Source organism: Oreochromis aureus, linkage group 15 (assembly GCF_013358895.1).
Source record: "Oreochromis aureus strain Israel breed Guangdong linkage group 15, ZZ_aureus, whole genome shotgun sequence".
Taxonomy (NCBI): domain Eukaryota; kingdom Metazoa; phylum Chordata; class Actinopteri; order Cichliformes; family Cichlidae; genus Oreochromis; species Oreochromis aureus.
Window position 1 is genome coordinate 22,778,310 of NC_052956.1, and position 22,782 is coordinate 22,801,091.

General features: G+C 39.0%; 1 protein-coding gene and 1 long non-coding RNA gene across 3 annotated transcripts; both read right to left on the reverse strand.

The window, feature by feature from the left end:
- Positions 1-8,032: 8,032 nt before the first annotated feature.
- LOC116329517 lies at positions 8,033-12,783 on the reverse strand. 2 transcript variants are annotated; one of them, XM_031751547.2, is made up of 8 exons: positions 12,100-12,783; positions 11,539-11,862; positions 10,799-10,978; positions 10,237-10,326; positions 10,106-10,134; positions 9,858-9,914; positions 9,476-9,535; positions 8,033-9,307 (listed from the first exon to the last, which is right to left on the reverse strand). In XM_031751547.2, exons 1-8 carry the CDS (start codon positions 12,152-12,154, stop codon positions 9,182-9,184), a joined length of 921 nt encoding a protein of 306 aa, XP_031607407.2. In that variant the 5' UTR covers positions 12,155-12,783; the 3' UTR covers positions 8,033-9,181. The 2 variants fall into 2 exon arrangements, with proteins under 2 accessions (XP_031607407.2, XP_039454625.1); XM_039598691.1 differs by having other exon boundaries at positions 11,539-11,865.
- Positions 12,784-16,399: 3,616 nt separating this feature from the next.
- LOC120433071 lies at positions 16,400-19,070 on the reverse strand. Its single transcript, XR_005608295.1, has 3 exons — positions 18,968-19,070; positions 16,907-17,399; positions 16,400-16,777 (listed from the first exon to the last, which is right to left on the reverse strand). It is a non-coding gene; the product is annotated as an uncharacterized LOC120433071 (long non-coding RNA).
- Positions 19,071-22,782: the final 3,712 nt, after the last annotated feature.

A 22,782-nucleotide genomic window follows, 5' to 3' on the forward strand; every position in this document is an offset into this window, starting at 1 on the left:
TGAAGACGACAGACAACCTGACAATGAACAGAAGGAGACCGAGGACTTAAATACACAGGAGGGTAATAAGGGAGGGGGAACCATCTGGGGAGACACAGCTGACACAAATGAATATAACACCACAGGGGGAAGTAAAACAAAATACACTGAACATGGAAACACTAGACTCTTCAAAATAAAACAGGAAACTTGGAGAGACGCAAACATGACACACAAGCTTGACAACGTGGATGCAACACAGACATGAAACACATAACAGACTGGACAGGAAACATGACACATAACCAAGGAGACCTAGATGAAACAAAAACCAGAATAAAACTCAACTAAATCCTAACTAATATGAGACAAGAACTTGTTTTCACCAACTTAACATAAGAAAAATCAAAAATACAAAATAATCTTAAAACTTTGGGTAGCAGATCCAGCCCCTGGCACCGACGCAGCTAGTACAGATTTAAATTCCAAATAGGGGAGCAGTCAGAAGTCAAAACCCAAATCAAAATAGTCCGCAAAGTTTTAGAGAAACACTGAAAAAAAACTAGAAAACAATAAATAATACTTAAGATCAAGCAATAAAACAAGACATGGGAAATGAAAGGTGAATAACTGCATGTATACTGTACAGTGGTCCCTTGCTTATCGCGGGAGTTAGGTTCTAAAAATAGGTGAAAATAGGTGAAATCCGCAAAGTAGCCAGCTTTATTTTTTATGTTTTAAGGCTGCAAAACCCCTCACTACGCTCTTTATGTACTTTTCTGAGACAGGCATGAACATTTTCACTTTTCTCTCTTGTTTAAACACTATCAAAGTTCAAACCTTTGTAGAAAAATAAGTCCAGTATTATAGAATGAAACCAAAGATCAAACCCTGTTTTCAGGTCCAGAACATGAGAATAGAGTAGCTGCGAGGGAATCAATGGTACGGAAACAGAGGAAGCAAGAAGAGTGAGTTGAGTAAAGTTTGACTTATCTGACTGTTTTGTTTCACTTAATGTGCCTTATAACCCGGTGTGGCTTATGGTCCTAAAAACACAGTAACTTCTACCTTCCTTTAGCATGTCCAAAGTCCAACTTTTTGTGCGATGGTTAGCATCTTCCTCTGCCTTTTGGGTGCTAATGCAGTAAAAAAAAAAAAAAAAAAGCGTGCAAAATTGCACAAAAAAAAGAGGGCGCAAAAGGTGAACCTTGTTATAGCGAGGGACCACTGTATATAGTGAGGAGACTGATTGACCGCAGTATGGGGAACAGGAACAAAGTTGAATGTACAACTAACTGATCTGTAACAGTGACCAACACACACTAAGTTAGTGGTTGACTAGCCAGTCTTACTAAGGAAGTTTCCTAACTTAATGACGTGACCTGGAAGTAGCGGTGTGGTGGCGTAAAAAAAAGAGCAGTTCAAATAATTACTACTCTAATAAGTGTTTAATGCTTCCTAAGACTTTGCATGGGGCATACAAGTATAAAGTAGCATAAAGTATTGTGCAAAAATCTGATGTCACACCTCATTTCTTTATCTTGCTTCCAAACAGCTGGACTTTTTTTTTTTTTTTTAATGTTCTCGAGGAATAGTTCTTTAGTGTTTTTGGAGGTCTTACAAAGTTTTTCTTTGAACATTAGCTGCTTTGTTTTTACTCAGCTTTATTACTCAGCTTTTCTGTCAAAAACCTGTTTAAAACTAAGAATAATATTATTATTTTTAAGGAAATAAATTAATTCTTGTTTCTATACTCAAATTTTGCTCGAGAAGTCTGAAAATTAAGTAAACACATACGCTATTAAAACTACCCTTTCTGTTCAAGAATACAAGTAAATATTTGTAAATCTGTAATTTTGTATCTTAACCACAAAAAAAAGACGAAAAAAGAATAATTAATTACTTAAATACTTAATTTGAAAATTCATGGATGACAGCAATAATTATACTTTAGCATTAAAAAAAGACCCTGTGCATACTGGTGGATTAGTCATTACAGAAACATTAAAAAAAATACTCTGGTAATTGCCAGTATAGTTAATGTAAGGCAGTTGTGCCACAAACCTTACACCGGATGATGGCTTAAAAAAATGTGTAAAGCTCGGCATACTATATGTTATATGAGTTCTTACCTGGAATTAAAAGCACCTGAAACAAAAGCGTCAGGATCAGAAACAGTTTGAATTCAGTCATTGTGCTTCTTCTCTTGCCTTTTCTTTCTCTTCTCTTTCTCTTGTCTGTTATGGTGAAACTTAAAAGGCACAAATTTTCTGTTCACATCCGTTATAAGGACTCTGCGTAGTATCTGCTTCCTTTGAATAATATCGAATCTTGACCGACATCTGCCATCATGTTAAATGTTGTAGTGTGTTTTTGTCTCCACCCACGCTTATCCTAATTACTAATACCATAATATATTATCCTAATTACCTCATCCTCACTTACCAGCTGCAGATACATAAACGACGTAAGTAACAGTTTTATGCAGTGGTCATAAAGCCAAGATTGTGTTCCTGCTTTGAAATGTAACCACTGGTCTCTATGGCTATTATTTTAAACTGTATTAAATCAACTTCTTGGTGGGGGGGGATGTTCTTTATTGTTTCGATGATGTTTTTTAGACAATAGAATTTGTTTGATGTTTCCAGGATGTGCTTCGTCATCAGGGAAAAACATAAACAAGCTATTTTAATTGTGTGAGACGTGTTGTAATTTTCCCGAGAATTGAGTAAGAGATTCTTCATAATCACGTGATGACAAGAGCAGCAGAACTTTGGACGTTTCTGCCTGATGTCAGGTTTGACTCATGCCAGTTCTTACTATATGGAAACCCATGAGCATTTGACACAAGCATTGCCCTTTATGAAAATCTTTACCACCATTTTTTTTTCTTTTTTCATTAGTCAATTCAGTTGTGGTTGTTATGTCTTAGAATTTGCACAATGCAGTAGCAATAGCAGAATTCACTAAGAATGAGAAAGGCACAAAAAAGAAAGCATGGAGCATGAAAAATGCAGACAGTGGTGGCAGAGCACACTTTTCAACACTGGTTTTCACTTCAGCTCTTTCTGTGTTATAGCTTCACTCTTCTTCAACAACAGGGTGATGGATCAACAACAGCACAAACAAGAGTAGCCCACATACCATTGGTATCACTGATAGACTGCCTCCACTGACAGCAGAACTCTCTGTGGGTAAATGGGCCATAATTAGATTACCAGCAGACCGCTTCTATCACCCCTGAACCGTTACGTTACTCAATGAAAGTAACGTATTCTGAATACTTTGGATTACTTAATATATTATCATGCTTTTTACAACTATATGAATGTACTATTGCTGTGTGATTTATTACTATCACTGAAGGTTACTCGCCATACCAATACCAACTAGATTTTTAAATCTTAATATAAAATGAGTAACAGTAGCGTGGACGTTAGGGTAGGGGTTAGGGTTAGGGTTATCGTCGTGTTGGTGTTGTTCCCAGATCATCATGAAAATGTTGTTCCAGGATCAACATTGCAAGTGACCAATCAGAATGTTGTGACGTCATAGTTTTGCGACTTCGGGAAAAACCGCCGTAAAACAAAAAACTGTACTTAAGCTGCGAGAAACCGCCTCTGTCCACCGATCAACGGACCCTGACCCTAATCCTAACCCTAACCCTTTAATAAACGGTAAGCACAATTGATATTGTCCTTGCAACATTGGAATTTCATAAATGCACGAATGGCTTGGCGCGCAAAAGAATAACGTCACAACATTCTGATTGGTCACTTGCAATGTTGAACCTGGAACAACATTTTCATGATGATCTGGGAACAACACCAACATGACGATATCAGATCATCCCACATATACATACAGTGCCTTGTCTTTGTAACCAAGGGGGGTTACGAGGGGAGGTGCATGTAAACTATTGTTTATTGTGTGAACGTTTTCAATAAAAGGCAGCGAGAGGAGGCCGTTGTTGGGGTCATTTTGTGGTAGATACCACGAGGCCTCCCTTGCAAGTAAATCGATCGGTCGCTGACTGTCTTGTTTTCTTCATGATGAATAAGTCTCTAAACCAGCGGGGCTTGTGGAAACACAGACCCAACACAAACCTTTTTTCTGTCTCTTCAATTTGAAGATCGAAAGAGCAATCCATCCTATACATTGTAAGAAATAGAATCTATAATGTAAACACAACTTGAAACTCAATATATGAAATTACCTGCAGTATTATGAAGCAATGGAAAGCATAAACAATCATTCATCAATGTAGAAAAAAACACAAAAAAATGCTGTGATTGATTAAAAAGGTTTTTTGTCGGAGGCACATTGCTGTCATCAGTGGAGAATCCAGAAGGGGCGAAGGATTGAGATTGATTGTGGTGTAGGTCACTTCTTCACATTTGTTACATCTACTTCAAATCTGTGAGATGAAAGGAGCCCAACAAATACACACATAAAGAAAAAATATACGAGTGACGAGCCATTGGATATCACAAATATACACACCAAATTTTAATCAATATTTTGAAGAGATAGTAAAATGATAATAGGACAGCTTGAGAAAAGAAATCTCAGCCAAAAATGTCTTTTAAATTTATATTTGAAAGTTTGTTTGTTTGCTTGAAAAATGCATTAAACTCACCCTATTTAAAGATAAATACCATCAGTAATATCAATACACATTAGTGATCTGTGTGTAAATATGTTTCTTTAACAGGAACACCATGATACAGACAGACCATGATACTCACTGTTAAGAACATCCAGGTGCACCTGAGAGTCTGTAACTGATTGTCCTGATCTGAACTGTCTGCAGGTGTAAGGACCGTGATCCTCTGATGTGACCTTTATAGCCAGAGAACAGTCTGTAACACTCAGTGTGTCTGATTTAGATCCACCTTTTTTCTGAACCGTACTACATTTACATTAATTGAATTCTTATCTATCTCAGGCAAAGTAACTTCATCTCCAGCTCTAACAGACAAGCTGGAACTAGATGGTTGAGATGGAACTAAATTTGCCATGTTAAAAGAATAAAGGTATAAAGGTAAAGGCATAATATTAATGATGTTCAACTAAAAATTTACTGGAAGCAGTATTGTGTTAAAACCCTTTCTCACAATTCCAACTCTTAGTCCCTGCTCTCATGCCTTATAATTGGAACCACTATTATTGTAATTTTTAATGTAATTTTTAAGTTATTACAACCACAACGGACAAGACTGGGAAACACAAAAGGTAAAGAAAAAAGAAAGTAAAGTTAGGGAAAAAGTTAAGAAGGAGAGAGAGAAAGAGAAAAAACACAGAATCTGCTTCAACAAAAAAAAACCATCAGCGAGATAATCAACATATATAAATACACATAAATAACAGTGGCAATATTACTGAGCAGCACACAGTACTAGAGAAATACTAGGTATTTTTTGAGTCAGCAGCTGCCCAAGATAGTGTGTGTCAGTGAGTACCTGTGTGAACAGCTGTGTAAAAACCTGTGTGTGTGAACGCGCTTGTGTTCGCAAGGTTTCTCCAAGTAAGTGTCTAATAGTGGGTGTGGGGAGCCACAGCCCTGCCTCTCCAGGACCCCCAGAGCATAAGAGCCCCAGGAGGACCTCAAGCTTATTTGAGGTCCTCCGCTCACAGGTGCACCCTGGCGGTATTGGATGGACTGCAACATAATGTCCCAGAGGCATTCTATTTGATTTAGGTCAGGCGAGTGTGGGGACAGTCAATGGCATCAGTTTCTTTATTCCTTAGGAACTGCCGCATATTCACACCACATAGTGAGGCTGGGATTTGCTGTGCACCGCAGAAACCGATGACCAATTGCACCAGAATAGGGTTTGACAATGGGTCCTGACCACCATCCTGATAGTAGTCAGGGTGTCATGGTGTGGGTGAGTGGTGATACATATCTCCTCTTCTGGGTGGAGCTGACCTAATTTCTCCTCAGGAGTCTCACCTGGACCCATCATGGCAGGATTTAAGCCAGATCGTCAGCTAACAAGCCCGCTGCCATCTTAGCTCCCTCACGGACTCCGCTCTCATCACTCTACTGCCTGCCTCCCTGCCACACAGCTTAGCCTTTGTTGAGATTTAAATTTATAATCTTAAATGCTTATATGCTGATTATATTGCTTTATATAAGAAAGGCCTAACTCTGAGTACACTCTGTGCCAAAAGTGTTGACAGGAAACGACATGCTTTTGCAGAAGCGTGGTAACTGCAGGCTTTTGCAGCCAGAAAGTGAAACCAACTAGGCTGTTTGATCGAAACTTAAAGTGTGGTGTGACGTAGAGAGCAAGTATATAAACAACTAGGCTTCCGTTTGTGCTTCAGACGTGGGGTTGTGTGTTTTGTGTTCAGGTCTCTTAATCCCGGATATGTAAAATTAAAGATCATTGTTTGAGTTTGACCACTTTGAGCCCTGTGTCTTTCTTGGCCGTAAAGAATCTAAAAGAACTGGGATTTAATACCTTCCTCCTCCCACGAACCTTCGCCTGTGATCAATGCACCGTCTCCACCAGCTCATTATTTCTGTCCCCTCAGGTTCTAACTCAGTCTCCAGTCCAGAGTCTCAGTCATGGAATCCCTGGCCCCACGTTCATAGCCCACAGCCCATAGCCTCCATTCCCAGCCCTGATGTAGATTTAGCGTCTTGCTTCCTACTCAGGATTATAGTCATAGCGTGTGTATATAGCACTATATGTTCCTTGTCATAGTGTGTGTAAATAGTGCCTCGATCGTTCACAGCCATTGATCCCCATGTATTTGTTTATTGCCTAGTTTTGTTTTCTGTTGCACTTAGTCACCTTCCTGTAAATATCTCCACAGTCCCTCACTGTTGTAAATAGTCGCATGTTGCAATCTTCCACTTGGAGTTCGGCTCGTTCAATCGTGGCACAGGGAGCCTATGCTGCCCTCCCTCTTTGTGTCTAAACCAGTTTATCCAGTTAACTAAACAACTCTCAGACTGAGAAGTTTGTGCTAATGTTCTTCCATCATGTATTATAATCACCCTGCTGTACCATGTGCTCACTCACTTCTAGTCAGCCCCACTGTTTTTCCCCCTGCATCAATAGGGTGGCAGTATTTCACAGAAAAATAAGGGTTCTCTGAATATATTCCTTGGGACTATGGCATACAGAGGCCATGATAGTGCCATTGCCTAGCCTGCAGAGATATGCGCACACTTCTTTGGATATGCTTTCCCAGACCATGATTGACCCAACATTCTCTACAGCTTCTCAAAGACAGTTTCACATCTGTCACATTTGCTTAGGACGAGGTTGCTCTCATAAGTAAAAACCACTGTGCACCACTGGTGGACCTGCTGATTCCTTTGATGTATGAAAAATGCCAGATGGGCTCCACAGTGCCAGACACAGGTGAGCACAGGGCCCACAAGAAGATATCGGGCCCTCAGGCCCAGGTTGTTAAACTTAATAGGAAAGCTTAGCAATGGTAGAAGATGCGATTGAAGCTGTGAACGATACCCAGGGGTAGCATCCATAATAAATACATGATAAAATCAGACCAAGAACTGAGCCCTGGGGAACCCTACATACGAGAGTATATATGTATGAGAGTGACATGATCAGTGGTGTCAAAACCTTTCAGGTCGGTCTAGGGCTACAAAACAATGCAAATCCTTATTATATATATATATTTAGGAAGACAATAGACAGCGAACAGATATTTCACACTGAATTTTAAAGATAGTAATTTGCTAGGTTATGTAGTAGCAAGAGATAGAAACGCCATGTTAATCTTGTCCATTTCCATAAAGTCTTGCTTTAGCTTTTGGTCATCCAGCAGCAGTAAGTAGGCGGGCAAACAATGTCCACACACAGCCATAGGAAGTTTGCTGTTTACTGCTGTGGGCAGTAAACAGTTAGCAAACAGGCAAAAAAACAAAGAAGTGGCCAATGCTGTCATATAATGTAGTATTTGCATGTGGTGTTATTGATTTTGTTTTAAAAATCCTTTTAAAGGGATTTCTTTTTAGCATGCTTAGTGTATAAAAAGTTGAAATTCAGAGAATTTGATTGATCTTTTATTATTTGTCATTGTCAGTACTCATTCTTGTAGAGAAAATACACCAAACAGACAAGTTTTAAATGCTTCTGAAACTAAAATAAAAATGTGGCAGAAATGAGGCATGAAAGCCACACATATCCACAACAACAACACAACAGAACACTACACCGTTCTTAAGCTGGCGAGGTGTGATTGCGAAGCCACACAGGTGCATACGCCTTCCCTGCCGCGGCACCGCTAACCACAACCCGCCACAAAAAACAATTTATCTTAAAATGTACATTAAATCAAATTTACTTTTGAATAGAGTTGAACAATTAAAAGATTCCACATCAGTCTCACAATTTGAAACTATGCAATTAGCAAGTCGCAAAAACTGCACTTAATCTACACTTTATACAGCACCAATCTAGATTAAAGCATGCAGCGCCTATAAAAATGTTTGCAATTTTTCTTATCAGTACTGCTGTTGAAAATGTGACAATCTCAAGGAGAGATACTACAGGGGAAAGCAAATGTTGTGCTGCATCAGTAATATGTCTTCTTTTAGACTTAGAGAAAACATTCAAAATATACTTGTAGTTCAATCTTTAGGAATACTTTGTCTACTTCATTTATAAAAATGCATTTAAACAATTAACAAGATAATACCTTGTGCTAAAACACAGCATATCAAAAATTTATTATTATTTATTGTGTAAAATGCAACACAGAAATACACAGTTCGAGTTCATCTTTTGACCCATAATGTGGCTTTTCTTTTTTTTCCAGTTTTACAATGCATATCTTCAAACATTGTTTTCCCAATATAAATTATTCAGTCCCAAATTCATATGTTATTCAAACCCTGACTAAATATTTATTCAAAATATAGCAAAAAAATTAAAAGTGTAAAATGTTTTGGCTGTTAGCAAAGTTTGGAATTCAGATCACGCAAAGTAAATTGACAGTTAATATCTCATTTTTATATTAAACATAAGATGTCAGAAAAAGGAAAAATGTTACAATTATAGGTATAACTTGTTGTTTTTTTGGGGGGGGGCTTTGTTGTTTTGTTTTTTAGAATTTGTCTTTATGATTCATTTTGGAAAAAAAAAAAAGATAATGTAGGTAGGTTCCTAAATGATCATCACAGTAATATCAAATAATATAAAGCATATTCTGATCATTAAAAATAACTGCCCCTGGCTTTTTGTATGCTTTTCATGTTCATGTAGATCCTGTTATCATCATTGGAGGCTTTGTCAAAGATGGAGAAATTCTGTGCATCATCTTTATGGTAATTACTGTGAACCTGTAAGATATAGGAAAGCAGCACACACACACACACACACACATACATAAATACATAATAAATACACACATAAAAAACTGCATAATTCTTCAGTCATCGGAAATCACAAATATCTACACAAAACTTTTGCTGCTGTGATATTCGTTCTTGACCAATATTGGTACTTACCCGAGTTTTATTCCTGGTCTTCTTAATGGAGGAATAGGAAAGATCAGCTGCAGGATTAGCCTAGACATTAAAGATAACCAGAGGTGATATGTCAATATTTTTGATATCATAATTCTTGTAATTAACCTTTGCCTTCTTTTAGTATTTCCTAGTGTGCAGATGCAGAAAGAATTCTAGATCTGCTGTACGGGTTTTTTACACACACACACACACACACACACACACACACACACACACACACACACACACACACACACACACTAACGCATAATGTATTAGAGTTTTTTTCAATCGACACAATTATACACAGCAAATTTTAGTTGTTGAAATTTTTCTTCATGCAACAAAACTAACATTAAGCATAACCAATAAGACAGCTTACTGGGGCTTTGGAGGTCTCGTTTGTGTTACCAATGGTATCATAGAGAGCAGAATCAGCCTACGCAACAAAGACAGAAAGATATAGAAAATGAACATAAATACTCAAATACACCTCATTACTCAATTACTACAGGCACATTTATAGTTATAGTTGTAGTTATAGTTACAGTAGTAGTTCTAGCCACAGAGAAATTAACTATAGAAGTCATCGCTGTATAAACATCTTTGAATATTCAGTTTAAAACTTACAATTTCATCACTCTTCTGTCTTTTGTTCCCTAAAAAGACAAAATAGGGAAAATTTAAGTCCAACAACTTCATTAAAAAAAAGAATAATAATTATAATTTGTGTTTCTCAACTATAAATGGGGTGTTCTCACTTTTATTTCTCTTCCATCCAATGAGTGCGAGGATTATGAAGATTACTAGAAAACCACCCGCTAAAATGATCAGCATGTTTTTGGTTTGAACTGGAAAAAGATGTATTCAAAAATTAACAAAATATAGTTATTAATTACTATACATAATGTACCAGTTATCAACATGGTAAATGATTTATATCCAGTGTATTTTCACTAAATGGGAGAGCGAGAGAGATAGCCTTTCTTATTGCTCTAATTGCACCTGTGCAATATGGCATCATGTGGCACTGCCTGCCAGTATTTCAAATGTTTTGACAAGTGTTGATAGGGCTCGCTGAAGAAAAAACTGCTACATCCAAGTTATGTTAATTGTGGAAATAATTTATATATTTTTTAGTTTTTTTTAAACATTTTTGCCTGATTGAGACAATGTGTTTCCAAAGTAATGTTAACCCTGTTTTTGGTGATGGTTTGATCTGTATTATTTACTCAGCATGTGATGATGTGCTGTGTGTCTCTAGAAACAGCTTTTTATGAAATAAACATAAACAGTTTTAATTTTTAGGTGTTCACACTGTACCTGTGTTTGAGGTTTTCTCTGGTTCTGTGGTTGAATTGGTTTTACTTGTCATAGATGTGTTAGTCACTGATGAAGTTGTTGTTCTTGTGGTTGATGTAGCGCTTTTAGATTTAGGGACATTTGCTGATGTTGCATTTTTGGTTGTTGTTGATGTAATTATTCCTTTTGTTGTGTCCCCTTCTGAAATGTTAAAAAAATCCAGTGAGAAAACACACATTCACTATCTACAGTCATTAAACAAAAAACAGTGGCTCTTAAAATCACAAATCTATCAATAAAAAGACAAAACAATTCAACATGAAATCTCTTCAAACTTTTGATCATATTCTCACTTGTATGCAACAGCACTACTATACTATAAGATATGCAATACTTTGTATATACTGTAAATCACTCAAGCAGGACAAATAGACCAGACTGGTGAAATCATCACATTTTTTACTTTAAATCATTTGTAAAGAATAAAAACAAATGTTTTATCTTTATACTGAATCGTGGAGAAATTTAAGTCAAGGGAATGCATTGATCTTAATTAGATCAGAAAACTTATCCATGATCATAAATGAGCTATTAGATCCACTCACTGTAGGTGTTAAATGTTTAGATTTTTCCTTGATTTTTTTAAACCCTCATTAAATATACAGGTGTCAGCATAGGCCAAGATAATGTACTTATTTACTGTACTTTGAGTGTGCCTTAACAAAACAGTTAAAGCTGAAAACATTAATGTAAATACTCACCACTAGTAACAAACAGGTAAGCCCGAGAGTCTGTAAAGTGCTCTCCTGATTTGAACTGTCTGCAGGTGTAATGACCATCATCCTCTGATGTGACCTTCTTTATAATCAGAGAATAGTCCGGTGTGACACTCAGCCTGTGGGATTTAGATCTGAGACCACTGTTAAACTGCCCATGTTCAAACAGTGCCACTGTTTCAGTGCTTCCTGAACCACTGAAGAGCCAGGTGGTAGTGTGATATTTATTGTGAAAATCTTTTCCATTTACACAAGGCAACGTGACTTCACCTCCAACTTTAGAGCTAAATTTGGTCATTTGTTGTGTAACTGCTGGTGACAAAAGTAGAGAAAATGATCAAGTTAGACTCAAACACAGCTTTTATATTGTATGCAGTACATAATTTTATATTCATATATATAAAATGCATATGGTTCAAGAATTTCCTAAACTCATCATGTTAACTAAAAATAGTAAACAGTTTCAGTTACATGAGTATTACATCCTGAACCATCATTAGCAATGTCAGTATAGGTTTGATACATATTTTAAATATGTTTCTTTACCTGTAAATTGAAGCATCAAAATAAGAAGAAATTTAAATATTGCAAATTCAACCATTGTGCTTCTTTCTCTTCTTCTTTATTATAACCTTAAGTCTCAATGCTGCTGTACTTGTGTCTCAAGACAAGTGTAGAATCCAGCCTACTTCCTGTCTCCGTCTCATTGGGACTGGTGGTTTTCAGTCTAGGCAGATCACATTAACGTCTTCATTTTGTTCAATTTAAACTTATATCCTGTTTAAATCGAATTCACACTGTAATTTTTAGCATAATATTGGTGAATGAATAAATGTAAAGAACAGAAACGTTTTGCTTCAGAACTAGTCTCTAATGAATCGACCATGCATTACTTTTATATTTCAAAATTAGCATATTTTTATCCTTTAACCATATATACTCGACCAGCTTGTACAAAAACGTGTCACTATACAGTATGTGTGCTTCTTTGGGAAAATTGACATTTGTGCTTTTTAAACAGCAGGGTTCATGCCAATGACTGATAGCACACATACCTATGAGGGAGTTGAACTTCTAACCCATTTCTGGGGGCTTTTTTTAAATTTTTTTTCTGAGAACTGAGTAGGAGGTGTTTTGATGACATTGTGGTTAATGTCAGCTCAGTTTGCATGCCATACACATGACAAAAATAAACATCAGGTGCAACCACACTGTCGTATCTAACTAATGTTAAGCTTATTTTAAATTGCGTGCGAGTCACAAACCCACAATCCTACTTCTTGGAAATGTAAAATGTTGACATAATGTGTAAAATGCTATATTACAAAGTTTAATGCATGATCCTACTGAGAATTTTGAAACAAATGGGGTATGAACGAATGCTGAGTGCACACAGTTAACACTTTAGTGAAGGAAGACCATTCTGCAGGTGGGAGAATGACTAACCTAGAGACACCTGCTTGCCTCTACAATGAAGGACAGAGTCTGCACTTTTATAACTGAGACTGAGCTGAAGAGAGGAAACATCGCCTTTTGCTTACAGGGTCAGGATGCAATTAATGGGAAAATTAACTTTAAATGTATTCACTTTTGAATTTGTTGCTGCAAGTGTGGCAAGCTTACAAAGACGAAGCTGGAGAGGGTTAAGTGTGATCATTTTCATTAGCATTGCTGTAATTGATTTGGCCATACAGGACTGAATAGCATGTTTAAAATACTTAACATGCTACAGGTTATTGCAATTATTGGGGACAAATTGTAAAGCATATATTCTTAGATTGTGATAAATATGCCACAGATTTAACCGGGAGAAAGATGATTGGAGTAGACCAGAGATCAGACCAGACAAGACATCAGAAACACCTTGACAGCATGAGAAAGTGGAAGTAATGTGAAGCTTAGACTTAGCCGGTAACACCTGTTATTGAACTTACACATAAGCTTCCTTTCAGTGCAGACGTACATGTTTATTTGAAGTTGCCAGTTGTGTTTGGCAAGTTTTTAATGGCATTATACACTGAAGCTATTGTGTATTGCTGTTGAAATAAACTGATTTTGTTGAAAATCCCCAAGCTTGAAACCCTGCCTCAAACATTTGTATTTTCCTCAGAAATTGGTCAAAATCCTGAAATCAATTTCACTTGTAGTTGGGAGTTTTGTCTTATAAGTGTCAAGGGGGCCAGAAGTCTGTACCAGAACTGGACTGAAGTGTGGGATGAAGTGAGGAGGCAGAATAGTTGAATTAATGAAGCTTTACTTACAACAACACAGAGAAAACAAGGAGAGACAAACCCCAACACCTTAGTGTGGCCTGATACGTGATGTAATGCTTGGTGGGGGGACTACACAATACACTACAAAGCAGAGAATCCTAGCGTGGCAGCCTGAGGTATATTACATAAGCAGTGACTGGTGGTGTGGTGCTCACAGAGCGCACTACAGGGAGAGAGAGAGAAAAGGTGTTATTGGGTGCATGAGCTGGGTCATAGTGAATAATGAAATGGAGTGGCTTACTAAGGCAGGTGAGGCTGAGGTTTGAAGAGGGAGACAAAGGTACAAGTTGGTGGCAGAGGAGTGTTTAGGACGTCTAACCTGAGTTTTCAGGCCCCTGCGAGGGGTGGTGATGGCAGGAGGGCAGGCAGGTAGTGCGGTTGGTGATACTTCCTGGAGTGTGGCTAAGAATCCTGAGAGGGTTTGTGTCCAGAATCCAAAAGGTGAACGTTTTGACATTGCAGGTCTCTTTTATACTTTCACACACAACTGTATCTTTATCTTTACCTGTATCTTTCAGCTACAATGGCTTTCTTTGTCCCACCCGGGCTGTTGCTGGGCAGGGAAGACTTTCCACTATCTATGCTTCAGGAACCACCTAGGCTGGTCTTCTTGGGAGTTTGTCCTTCTACGTCCTAACATTTAGCAGATAACATATTGAAACATCATTAAGCATAGCTAAGCATTTTTCACCAGGTCAGATTGACACACACACATCCTTCATCTAAGGAACAAAAGGTTATACAAAATCCTACAGTGAAATTCTAACCACCTAAATCTAAATGTGAGGATAAACTAAACTTTCCGCTTTTACATCCCGCCCTTTGATTATTGTTTAATCATACAAAAATCACCAATGATTTTCAAGGTTATAATTCAACACCAATTAACATCAACAACATCGCATGCTCAGAGAGGTTTCACAATGTGCATCATTCAGGTGTTAAGACTGCATCCATCATCAACAGTATTAAACTTTACACATACTCATTGTCATTACAATCACTTTCCTCATCACTGTCCTTATCCTCTACACTACCTTCATCCTGAATTAATGGTAACTGCAGGTTAGCAAAATCCTTCTCCCTTGTCAGTGTGATTGTGATTAATCTATTTATCAGCCTACGCAGACAGGGAATGAAACAGCAGCCACAGCATGTGAGTATAGCAACAAATGCAGCTGTGAACATTAACAGGGAGACCTTAACAGCCTTATACTCACCATAATAGTTAGTGAACCATTCATCTATTGGGTTGTTTATCCCAGAGTGTTCGGCCATTGTTAAGGACAGAGTTTTCAGTCCCTCCAAGGCTCTGGTTACTGAGCCATCTGGTGCAGTGCTGTTGGGAATGAAAGTACAGCACATAGGGCCTATCATGGTGTACACACCTCCTTTCTCAGCTAAAAGCATGTCTAGGGCCATTCTATTCTGCCAGGCCATTAGGGATGTGGTGGCCAGCTGTTTAGCTAGACCAAACACTGCATCCCTAGAAAGGTTGGCCAGTCGCTGGACATTATAATGTACATAATTTATCCTGTATATGTTTTATTTGGGGTTATCCATCCCCCCGCGACTTGATAAGCTAATTTGTATTCATCATGGACACCTCTAGGGACACCTATAGCATCTATGTAAGTTGGAGAGTTTTTAGTCAGATCAGAATCTTCTGACATGGTCCTACAGGTTCCACTCACAAGGGTCTCTGCAGTAGCATGAGATCCCATTAACACTATAGGGCAGGGGTGGGCAATCTCAGTCCATGAGGGCCGGTGTCCCTGCAGGTTTTAGATGTGTCCTCGAATCAACACAGCTGATTTAAATGGCTAAATTAGCTCCTCAACATGTCTTGAAGTTCTCCAGAGGCCTGGTAACGAACTAATCATGTGATTCAGGTGTGTTGACCCAAGGTGAGATCTAAAACCTGCAGGGACATCGGCCCTCGTGGACTGAGATTGCCCTCACCCCTGCTATAGGGAGTGCTAATCTCAAAATAGTACAAGTTCCTGACCAACCACTGGGCAGAGTGTCTCTCAGGGTCTTGTCTCCACACCACCAGAAGAGGTCAGCACGAGCAACATTAATGCTGCTCATATTTGCCCATTCAGTGACATCTATTACCTCATTGCACCATGCAGCGTCTGGGTTTCCTATAGGGGTAACACTTACCCTGGTTAAACAGGTGTAATTTCCGGCCCTTGGGGGAAAACAGAGGAGTGACACCCTTCGTGACAACTGGGAAAAGTGCACTTAAAATTTGGCAGTCATGACCCACCCCCTCCTTCATGTGGAGCTGTAACATGCAGTCAAATCCCGGCCTGTCCTCCCTGAACAATAAAGGGGCAGCCTCAGTGAACAGTGTGGGGCGCGCTGTAGAGCAGGCCACACACTCTGTCATGTTGTTTGTACTGGCTGTGTATGTTATCCAATCCAGCCAGGTGTTTTTATCTATGTACCCTGTTTCTACCTGTATCACGTCCTCTGGTGAGGATATGTTTACATACCTCACAAATGGGTCTCTGGAGGTCTCGTAGGCCAAATCCGTGACATTCACCCCCAGCCTTTGTGGTGCTATAGTGCGTTGACCGGAATGTAACCACCAACCGACAGTTCCCGCCTTAGAGTGAAGAACTACCTTAATTATCCCCATGCTATCTGTGCCTGCCTGGTCTACTCCGATAATCATGTAAAATGAGTCTTCAGATGGATCATAACATCGTTGTGAATATGCGATAGACCAGGGATTTTGTTTCAGACCATTTATGGTCAATAACAAGGGGTTGGATCTGGTCCCAGTCCCAACTCGGCCTCTCTTTAACGAGAAAAGCGCTGCAGTCTCCTTCAGATTACGTACCTCGTTTGGGCCCCAATAACTTGGTTGCGAGTGAGACCACACATCGTCCCAGCTACCGCACCAGCTTCAGTCTCCAGGTTCGGGCCGTCCCCTTGGTAGCCTACACAAATACACATCAGACCCTCTCCAACTGTCACCCTTTCCCTTGCAATTTATCACATTACACAAATCAAAACTGAAAGCTTGAGTGGTTGAATATACATAGTGTAGTTCAAGGTGTCCGCCATACTTAGTCAGACATTTGTCTCTCTGCTCGTTGGCAGTTCCTCCTATTGTACAGACATCCCTGGGGCTTGGCATGGTGTTCAGCTGCAGGTCTCCCCAGATGCTCGACCACAAGGCAACCATCAGCACAAGGGCTACCCTGACAATGAGCTGCTTCTCGGTTCGGCACATCGTTGCAGGTAGAGGGTAGACTGCCTACTGCCTGGATGAGGTGCGGGGATTATTCTGCCCCGTGTGTTTTGTCTGGTTGTTCTTTCTGTGTCACAGGCGATTCCCCCTGTGAAGAGCTTACAATGATGTGGATCCACTTGCCGCGACCTTCACTGCTGTCTGAGTGGTTAGTAGGACTTGGAATGGGCCCAACCAGCGTTTTGCCTTCGAGTGTTTCCTTCTGATATCTTTCACCAGCAACCAGTCGCCTGACTTGAAAGGGTGCAGGGTCCCTCTGCTGGTCTGGGCCGGACTGCCTTCACTGTCTGGTGTATCTGCGAGAGAGTCTTGGGGAGATTTTGACAATACACAGTCATTTCACTGTTACATAGCTCTGTAGACATGCCTGTCCACTTTGGGGGAGCGCTTTTGGCCATGAGAGGCCAGTTTCTTCACACCATTTTGCTAGTTTGGTTTTCAAAGTGTCTTTCACTATTTCTATAGCCCCTCCAGATTGTGGGTTATATGCACAATGTGTTTGTAATCTAAACCCCAATCTCACACTGATTTCTTCGGTGCCTGATTTATAAAATGGGTGCCATCATCACTTGTGATTTTCTCTGGGATACCCCATCTGGAGATGATCTCTGATAGGAGGGCTTTTGCCACTGCGCTGCCATCTGCATGCTTAAATCTAAATATGAGGATAAACCAAAATTTTCCCCATTACAAAGGTCAACTTAATGATTTATTGGTTGAAAATTGAAAAAAAGCCTTATAAACTCAGAAACTAAGATTGTTACTGTTCTTAGTGTTGTATGTATTACCAACATAACGAAAGAACTATGTTAAGATTTAAAATATCATGTCATGTCGCTACTTCTTCAGTCACCTTTCTCACTCACTGTGTTAATAGACCTTTCTGTATTGAATCATACTTGTTATTAATCTCTCCCTCTTTTCCACAGCATGTCTTTTATCCTGTCTTCCTTCTCTCATTCCAACCGGTCACAGCAGATGGCCGCCCCTCCCTGAGCCTGGTTCTGCCGGAGGTTTTATCCTGTTAAAAGGGAGTTTTTCCTTCTCACTGTCCAAAAAGTGCTCGCTCATAGGGGGGCATATGATTGTTGGGATTCTCTCTGTAAGTGTTATTGTAGGGTCTACCTTACAATATAAAGCGCCTTGAGGTGACTGTTGTTGTGATTTGGCGCTGTATAAATAAAACTGAATTAAATTAAATGTTGACCTCTGACCTTTTTTCCAAGGTCAATAGATTCGTCTGACAGTCAAACTGATAATTATGCTGTATAGAGCTACTGAAAATATTTTTTTTTTTTACTGTCATTGTTTGTTCTGACAACAATGACATTACATGATATTACTTTGGATCTTTCATAAAAGTTCTTGTGGAAATATATTTTAATTAGATTTCAAGTTGAAAACAAGGACATAAATATTCACTCTTAATAACTCCCTCTTTTAGGTGTTTTCCTAATTAAAACTGTCTGTAGTCATAATGACCATCATCCTCAGCTTTGTCCTTTTATAATGTGAGAAAGGTTTTCTGCAACACTTGCACTGCTTTATTTAGCTGTGGCATCTTTGGCAGCCGGTGCTAAATTCCTGTGTTACAGCAGCATTATTGTTTTATTGTTTCTCTAATGAATTAAGAGCCAGGTATTATTGTGACATCTTTCGTGAACATCTTTTCCATTTTCACAAGGTAAAGTGACTTCACCTCCAACTCTGACAGTAAATTTAATTTCTTCAAGGTGCTGCTGTTGAGGAAACAGCAAACACAGCACTTTTCGTGAGTAATTGATACTTAACAAACTAAACAGTAATATAAATAATACAAGTAATACAAGTTTTTGATAGTTGTTTAAATATATGTTATATTTATATGTTTCCTTACCTTTAAGTAAAACAATCAAAAATAGAGATATTAAAAAACTTTGCTCCAAATTCTGAGCTTTTTCTTCTTTTATCTGCTGTTCTCACGCTAGCATCTGTCAAAGGTTCCTGTTGCACTCTGTCAGGAGCACAAATGTGGTATCTACTTCCTGTGGTTAATGTCTCGTCCCCATGAGACTATAGTGTTGTTTATTTTGGTTTAGTTTAGTTAGCATTTATTAGATGTTTGATACTTGGCAATGCTGATACTATTTTAGAGGTGTGAAAAATGATGCCGCTTCTGTTTTTCTGAGAACTGAGAAGCACTCTGGCGAGTGTGGGAGTCTGGTCACAAATCACAAGATAATCATCAGGTGTGATCAAAACAATGATGTCAGTCCCAACTAATCTATGATTATTTTTGTGAGACTTATTAAATTGAAATGCAAAAAAATGTTGCCAAACTTTAAATATAATAATTGCTAAATGCTTTGTATATGTGTGTGTGTGTGTGTGTATATGTGTGTGTGTGTGTGTGTGTGTGTGTGTGTGTGTGTTGGTGTTTGGGGGGGGGCTGTCTTTGTGTGTGTGTGTCTCTTGTGTTTAGAGCTATAATAGAATAGAATAGAATTCAACTTTATTGTCATTGAACATGTCACAGGTACAGGGCAACGAAATGCAGTTTGCATCCATCCAGAGGTGCTTTAGCCATGATATAGATATATTACAATATATATTAGCAATAATATAGATATGTAAGTATATTACAGAAATGGGTCTATTATGGTATGTTATAATGTACACGGTATGAAGTATGTTATGAATATTCTATAACTATAAGTATGTACAGGCTGTAGTGAGTACAAGCTATGTACAGGCTATGAACAGGATATAAATATGAAATAAAAAACTATACAGAAATATGAGATATACAGTTATACAGAAATGTGAACTAGGCAAGTTATAAACAGTTGTAGGATTAAAAATTATTGTATGTACAGAATGATTATTTACACAGAACTATACAGTAGTGCAGTTAAGATAAGTGAGATATGTGGATAATTTCTACAGAGGCTATATAAAGTGCTAGTGGTTGTGAGTGGTGGTTCAGTCCATGTTATTATTGTGTGTTTGAGGGTACGGAAGCTGGCCGTTTATCAATGCCCAAGTACGCGAGTACGTACTCGCGTTCTCGGTGAGTACGTACCCGCCGAGAACGCGAGCACGGACTCGCGATATGTACAATTGGAACACCTGCGTACGTGATGATGTCACAGGTCCGGAGTTTTTACTGCCGTCCCCTCCTAATTTAACTGTGAGTAACATGTTATGAAGCTTAACTTTAATCACAGCCAAACCGGTTTACTCAGGAACAAATAAAACACTGAAATAAACCAAACATTAACATTTAGAAGTGATCTAAGTGACTCATATATCATTTTTAACCTCAGTAGTGAAACCTCTATTAATAAAAATAGTGTACATGTACATACGTGTACATACCTTAATAAAAACAAGTAGGTGAGATGTTAGAACGCTTTTATTTCTATTCTAGTGGACACTCAATACTATAGACAACTGCTGGAGTTTCTTTAACCTGAGTAGTGACAAGCGAGCGGGGGGGGGGTTGAAAACGATGTGCCGGGAGTCCGCTGTTGAGTTTTGGACGAAATGCATTCTGGGATATATAGCTGTCCCAAGTCCACACCGATGCATGCTCGATAAAACGGGCGGATCGAGAACACATCCGGGACTTTTTCGCGTTCTCGGCTTGATGCGTACTTTGAATTGGAACAGTACTTGGTCTCCGACTGATGACGTATCACGAGTACACGAGAACGCAAGTACGCACAAGTACGCATATTGATAAACGCCCGCTGTTCCAGTATCTTGTGGTCTTAGTCCGGAGGCTCCTGTAGCGCCTCCCAGAGGGCAGGAGGGTGAAGAGTCCATGTGATGGGTGACTGGGGTCTTTGATGATTTTCCCAGCCCTTTTCAGACACCGCTTCCTGTAGATGTCCTTTATGGCAGGAAGTGGTGCTCCGGCGATGCGCTGGGCAGTTTTCACGACCCTTTGCAACGCCTTCCGGTCCGAGGCAGAGCAGTTCCCGTACCAGACTGTTATACAGTTGGTCAGGATGCTCTCGATGGTGCAGCGATAGAAGTTGTAAAGGAATTTCTTTTACTTATGTACTAATCACATTATTTCATTGTATAATGCCTTGGTGCCACTGGATTTTAACATGTCTGACACCCATACTGTAAGACAAATGGTGGGGGTCTATTTAGGAAGTTGGGGGAAGCAGACAACTCCACAGGAAGGAATCTTTTATCTCTTCGAGGACTCTGGGAGGTAGCAAGGGAGTGTGAACCTTAAGGTGTGAAACAGCTGTGTACTGCCTTTTGTTCCTGTGGAAGGTATTTAACTGAGAGCCATGCTAGGCTCAGTGAGACTCTGCTGACGCTGCCCCATGGTCATGCAGGCTCTCCACAAGCTTGGTTTTCTGTTCTTTGTGTGTTTTGATTAAAGAATGTTAGCTACCGCTCACCGCTCATCTGCAGTCTTTATTTAATGGAAAACTTCCACAACAAAGTTCACCAGGATGTCTGAGGACAGGTGGTTCTTCCTCAGAGTCCTCAAGAAGAAGAGGCGCTGGTGAGCCTTCTTGACCAGCTTGGAGCAGTTGGTCGTCCAGATGAGATCCTCGGAGATGTGGACACCCAGGAACTTGAAGCTGCTCACATGCTCTAATAATCCACAACAGCAGAATATCCTTGTCATCTGATCTGGTCTCACACTCGATGTCTTTATAGTTCAGTTCATGTCAGTTTTATGTAGTGCCAGTTCACAACAGTCACCTGAAGGTGCTTTATATTATAAGATAAAGACCCTACAATATCAAAAGGAAACCTTAATAATCAGATGACCCCCTATAACCACATACTTAGCGACAGTGGGAAGGGAAAAGCATCCCTTTAACAGTCTTGATGCATGCTCAATCATCCAGGCAAGTAAATCGGCAAAAGGTTGATTCTGATCATCTGGATGCTTCAGCCGATCCTCCAGCAGAACCAGTCTCAAGGACTGGCAGCTAGTGGTGGGCAAATGAAGCTTTCTGAAGGATTGAAGCGTGTATTCAAAAGGGGCTCGTTACTCTAAACCTTTCAACACAGTCTTCTTTGGTAGCATCTGGTGGTCAAAAATATGAAGTGCGGCTTGCGTCTATAAATTTTAAATCAACTTTTTCATTATGATTGCTCACTCTACAGAGCTCAGTTGACAGCTTCTTTTAAACTATCACATATAAATATAACAAATTTGCGTATGTATTTTTTGGAGTAGCAAAATAATGTTATGTCTATTTGATTATTAATTAATAAACCTTCCTTGTTTAAACATGAAAAATGGTGTGGTCTCATTTTGCCTGTGAATTCTTGACATTTGTAAACATGATAAATTAAAAATAAATAAATTATATATAATAATACACAACACAGTCATATACTAGGTTGGGAGTATGTTTGTGGTGTGAGGTCTCTGTCTGCCCCCCCCCCCCACTGTTATGTGATTAACCAGTGGACAGACACATTTATATATAATATACTATAACTTACATGTATAGTGTATTTCTAATTTATTATTTATTTTGACCTGGGTAAAATAAAAACAACAGATAAGGTTATTATTTTTGTTGTTTATTTATGAACAGACAGAAAGTACTCACTGGCTCCATGTCATTAAGTCACACACTGGTTCGCTATCTCTGGAACAAAAACACAACCTAAATGCATCACAAATCCCGCCAATGATTCACTTCCTCGTAAACCATTGAATCA

Bases quoted from the DNA above. Each gene is read 5' to 3' on its own strand.
- LOC116329517 (XM_039598691.1), bottom strand. From the start codon at position 12,154: ATGGTTGAATTTGCAATATTTAAATTTCTTCTTATTTTGATGCTTCAA. The intron at 10,327-10,798 runs GTACAGTGTGAA...ATCTTTTTCCAG, and splicing joins AGAGAAAACCTCAAACACAG to TTCAAACCAAAAACATGCTG. The intron at 10,135-10,236 runs GTGAGAACACCC...TTGTCTTTTTAG, and splicing joins TGGATGGAAGAGAAATAAAA to GGAACAAAAGACAGAAGAGT.